The sequence below is a fragment of the Gavialis gangeticus genome, unplaced genomic scaffold, assembly GCF_001723915.1.
Source record: "Gavialis gangeticus isolate Ggan-Ray unplaced genomic scaffold, GavGan_comp1, whole genome shotgun sequence".
In the NCBI taxonomy this organism is placed as follows: domain Eukaryota; kingdom Metazoa; phylum Chordata; order Crocodylia; family Gavialidae; genus Gavialis; species Gavialis gangeticus.
The window spans coordinates 7,186,306-7,191,643 of record NW_017728996.1 but is presented as its reverse complement, the minus strand read 5'-3'; the positions used below and the strand labels follow the sequence as shown (position 1 = coordinate 7,191,643).

General features: G+C 45.1%; 1 protein-coding gene across 1 annotated transcript in view; it reads right to left on the bottom strand.

Annotated features, from left to right (window-relative positions):
- Positions 1-3,365: 3,365 nt before the first annotated feature.
- Positions 3,366-5,338, bottom strand: part of PARP16 (poly(ADP-ribose) polymerase family member 16) — a gene marked incomplete at its 5' end in the record, with an annotated part of 8,859 nt that continues 6,886 nt past the window's right edge. The window contains 2 exons of the mRNA XM_019503809.1: positions 3,366-4,106; positions 4,345-4,483. Of these exons, the coding sequence (XP_019359354.1) occupies positions 3,965-4,106; positions 4,345-4,483 (281 nt within the window). The remainder of the gene's footprint in view (positions 4,107-4,344; positions 4,484-5,338) is intronic.

Below are 5,338 nucleotides of genomic sequence, written 5' to 3'. Positions count from 1 at the left end.
GCAGCTCATGCAGGCAGCCTGGCAGCACCCTGGAAAGGCAGGCTCCACCAAAGAGAAAAGAAGAAAAAGCAGCAAGTGTGATCTTTTTTTCTCCCTGGAGCCTGCCTGCCTGCTTGAGTTGCGCTGGGACCCAGTCCTTTCCTCCTACGGCTGCGGTGCCTTCCTGGATTGCCCGAGCCGGGTGCCTGCAGGTGGGTGCCGCCGGGAGGGCGGGGGGGGCAGGCCACTGCTGCTGTGGAGGGAAGTGCCCCCCCAGCATCTCAGGGACCGCTGTGCCCACCAGCAGCTTGCCCTCCTCTCCCTGCCACTGGAGAGGCAGGTAAGACACAGGTGTACATGCCATGGTTACTTGTCCCTAAATTGAAGTGGTGTTTTTAAAAACCCACCATTTCTGTTTAGGACCTGTTTCATCTACACACGCCCTTTGTGTCGTCTTACCAAGGTGGTTTCCTTTTCCATTTTAAATCATTGACTGTGACTTGGTGTTTGCTACTTCCTCTGCATGCCTCATCCCGCACCTTCCTACATTGTGTGTTACAAAGCTATGGTGTGGATGAAGGCCTAACCAACAAGTTTGTAATCCAAATCAACACCCTACCAGTTTTCCAGCAAAGGGGCTCATGGTCCTCCTGCTTCCTAGTCCTGTTGGCAGCCAGAGGACCACTGGCAGGGTTTCCCTACCAAGTCTCTGGATCTGTGGGTGCACTCCAAGCCCAGATAGCAGATCTTTGAATCTAGGCGTTTTATTAGGCTTGATCGCACACCCTCTGCAACATTTCCATGCTCCATAATTTGTGTATTAAAAAAGCTTGTGGTGTGTGTTTTTGAGGATAGGACCTAGTTGTATTCTAAAATCCATTACCATATCATAGTCCTCACAGGTTCTGAATGCTGTTTGTGTATTGTTGTTTAGCAGTGGGTATCCTTCTGACTGGTACTTGTAAGCTTATGTATATGCTCACACATGGTGAAAGATCCACACTTGCCTAGAAGCCCATTGAACTAGCATGGCTAAGACACAATAGCCTGTGGCTGGTGATTTAATGATATAGCCAGCACTGCATCTTTGGCACCCCAGTCAAAATGACCATATATCCACTTCACAGCTAGGTCAACTGAGGAGCAGTCTTTCACAGAAGTTCACAGCAAAGTTTGAATGTATGGATCTTGCAGGGGTTTAAGCCACGCAGTACCCCAGCCTTTCATATGATCTCCCTTGAAGCTGTGAGCTCAAATTCTATTGGTAAACTGCAGGCCATAAACTCCTTGAAGTGTGTGGAAAAAGTAACATTCCTAGTTCAAAATGGGGATCATGACTAGCATTGTTATCCTGTGTAAGTCACCAGTTCATCTAATATGGAAAGTTGCACACAAGTGTTGGCTTATACAAGCGACTGGGCAGAATTTCATGCTGTACATGTTGTAGAAACCATAAAAACCACTGAGGGGATGAGATGTTCTGTTCCTTTCTCCAGCTGATTAATATTCTTGTCCCACTGAGCACTTGGGTTCAATCACACTGAGAATTAGTCACTTAAATTGGCCTGAGCTCGTAGCATGCGGCATGCTACCAAGTACTGTTGACATAAGATTTATATGAGCAACTCCTTTTAGGATGAATGAAGTGTTACTACACGGGCTTTGTGGCATGCACATTGCAAAGCAGTTATACGCATCCACCTTACTGTTTATATCCAACACACAGGAACAGCACAAGCACTGGAAAGGCATGTGGGATAGAGTGGGTACGTGACTAACGTGATCCTGAGTCAAGACCTGGATTGTACTCCCAAAGACCTTTGGTGCATAACTTTAGGCTAGTGACTTAATTACATTAAATGGTGAGGCTGCTTTTCTATGCAATGTTCCTGTCAGGCTCCATCCTAAGCACCAAATGCTTTCAGATCCTAGGTCCTATTAAAGAAGTGTTATGGAATGCAAATTGTCTCCTGAAAAGGACATGCCACACTAAACGGTTGATAGCAAATCCCACTAATATCATCAGGATTAAGCTGGGTAGGCTGCAGGCCAGCTTACCCCTCTCCTGACTCCCTAGCAACCTGTGTCCCCTGTCTAGGTTGGTGCCAAAGCTGGTTTCATAGCCATTTGTGGAGTGTAGGTGGGAAGATGGATGGGTTTTGAAATGACTAGACTTGTTAGGCACAAACAAAGCTAACAGGCAATCTGCTACACTGGAACAGAGGAGCTGTGGGTCTCCTCTGTGTACCTGTATCACAGATTGGGAACTGCTGGCCTAGCATTTATAAAACAGACTGTCAATTTGACTTGTGTGAGCCTGACTAATTGAAAAAGTTCTCTGGCTTCTGACAGGGCAATCTTTTTAAAATTAATGTTTCCTACAACACTTAGCTATATTAAGACTATATTATATGGGTTTTTCCAGGTCCCTTGTCTGCCCTTTTAAAAGGATCTCTTCAGCAGGAAAGAAACCGTGACCTTGAGTGTACTCAAAGTGTTATTACATGCACAACAGAAGAGGGTTTTTTTTGTTTTGTTACTGTTTTCAGCGTCTGTCATCTTTACACATCCCTAGCTTTACACGGGGTTCAGACAGGGATGGATCCCCCATTGATGTCTCTTGCAGCTTGTTCTAAACAACTTCCACAAACGTATAGGCATTGTTTTCAAATACACCGTAGCACTAAATTGGGATGCCCTAACTGTAACTTCAGTTTAAAGCAAACTGTGAATTGCTGTTTTCTGTATTTGCCTAAAGCCCAAAACTCTGTCCTGGGTAATGGAACTGCCATAATTCTGAAAGAGAAAAACCAGTCTTTCTAGTGAATTATGTAGACTGGAAAATACATTAGAAATGTGCATGTGGTGAGTTAAAGAGAAAACCCAAAGGCAGATATTGCTTTGTCCTCGCACAATTGGCAGGTAACTTGGCTCTGTCATATTTCGGTATTTTACAATATTGTGTTAAAAAATGTTGGGTACATTCCCACTGCAGGTACTGCCATGTCATAAACTGATGCAGAACAGGACTGAATGCATGTACGTATGCGGAGAAGATCCCAGAGCATCATGCAACTACCTTAGGCCACAGTACAAATACATGTGCCCAGTGTCTCTAGTGCCTCCGAGAGATCTGCCAGCAGTGTGAATCTGGCACAGACCTGCCCCTTCTCAGGTCAGACCTTGTCTCCTATGCCAGTGAGAGAGATGTAGCAGATGACCCAATTCTGTGCTAATCCTAAACTTTAATTTTAACCTGCTGGACATACAGAGCAGCCCTTCAAATAACAGGCTGCTTGGGGTGTGCAGAAGTGAAGAGTGATCTCATGCATTCAGTATCCATTATCCGCTTACTGTAAAGAATCTAGAACAACTTTTTCAGGTCATTTGACTTGGGTGGCTACTTTATTTCATAGTGTTTTTGTTACAATCATTGTGCCCAAATATAACCCTCCCCGCCTCGTAATTTTAAAAGTGATCCATCCTGCATCATCACGTGAGAAACTGTACTTCCCTTCAGGAAATGCAGAGGGGGACTCCTCAATCAAACCAGTAAAACCTACTGCAAGTTACCTTTTTATGTGAGGTAAAGAGTTCTTCCTTCCCAATGGACACACATGCTTGCTACTCATCTATTTCTCTGGCAGACTTAAACATGTCTGAGAGCTCCCACACCTGAAGTTTTCATCAATTTTAAATACAGGTTTCTTGGAATCCATAACTAAAATGTATTTTCAGAACAGTTCACCTACTTCACCACCCACAGGATGAGATGGGCAGTTCCCCTTTTTCTTACAGAACTCACTGGTTTCTTGCAAAAACAAAACTACTTGAGAATAAATGGGGTGTCATGAAGGCAATGCAGTTGGAATACAACCGAAAAGCTCTAGAAATTCACATTTCCAGAGCTCTGGTAGATGCAATAGGCTGCGACTCCCCATCAGTAAGGCACATGGTGAACATAACGGCATGTGATTCAGCTAGTTCATTCTTTGGAGTCAAACATTCTGTGCCAGTAGTAGAGGAACGCTGGCGAGTTGGTGGCACCTATCACAATTAGCAACAGTAGATACAGCGTCATCAGTACAGCAAAGCGATGGTTGGAAAACCAAGACTGACTAGAAGACCTGTAAAGTAGGTGGGGGGAAGAAAAACACAAGAATTAGATCAGATATCAGCCTGCCAATAAGATCCACACATCTTATGTTAAAATCTTGCAAACTATTTATATCAAGTATTACTTTTTTCCCTTATTTGCTTTTCATGCGCAGAAGCATGTCTTCATTTTGTACAGTTCTTGCATAAACAAGATCTGTGCATCTGGCTGCTCCCATATGCTCATGGCTTGGTAAGCAGGGTACTTACCTCCTGTGTTTCTGGGAATAGACTAATAAGTATTTAACTCGTAAAAGCTGATTGTTTGTGACGACAAAGTATTTCTGCGGCACATCGCCCCCTTCGCTGTTCTTGACTCTTGCTCGTTTCCTGTCTATTTCTTCTGAGTCTGCATGGGAAGAGAAGGTTTGCTTGGGAGTGAAAAAGAAAGCAAAAGTGTGCATCCAAAATAATAGACTATTACCAGCACAGGACTGGGATTTGAGTTCTGTTCCTGGCTCTACCTCGTGGGTGTCAAACTTCGTAGCCAGCAAGCTGCACTTCAACCTACTGAGTGGTTGTGGGGCCTGCATGGCCCATGGAGGAAACATGAATTTGAGGGTGTGTTGAACAGGGGCATGGCCCAATGCCAAAATCGGAGGCAGATCGCTGCTGGTGACATGTGAACACCTAGGATGGGGAGGCATGAGTGACTGGTGCATTAATACCTGTAGCAGCTCTACTTGCTCTATTGCTGCTGCATCTGGGTTCAGGCTGGGGGAAGGCGGTTTGACACCCCTACTCAACTCCAAACTTTCTGAGCATATTTTAGCATTCCCATGGATTCTTCAAGTTGCCTTAGGGGTATGACAGCCCCTACCGATCATGCCTGCCATGGAGGGTATTTTGGATTAGACTGGGTTGGGGGAAGAGGCATTTTAGAATACCAGGAAGCAAATCTGGACTGCAATGCTGAGGAGTTGCAAACACCAAGAGGGACAGAGAAACCATACTAAAGGACCTAGAACTGCAGACAGAAAGCAACCAAAGGAGATCCTGCTATAAGGGCACAACCTTACTGTGGGGTTTCATAGATTTCATAGTTTCTAGGGTCGGAAGGGACCTTAGCAGATCATCTAGTCCGACCCCCTGCCATGGCAGGAAAGAGTACTGGGGTCAAATGACCCCCACAAGGTGTTCATCTAACCTCCTCTTAAAAACCCCCAGGGCAGGAGCCAGCACCACTTCTCTTGGAAGTTGGTTC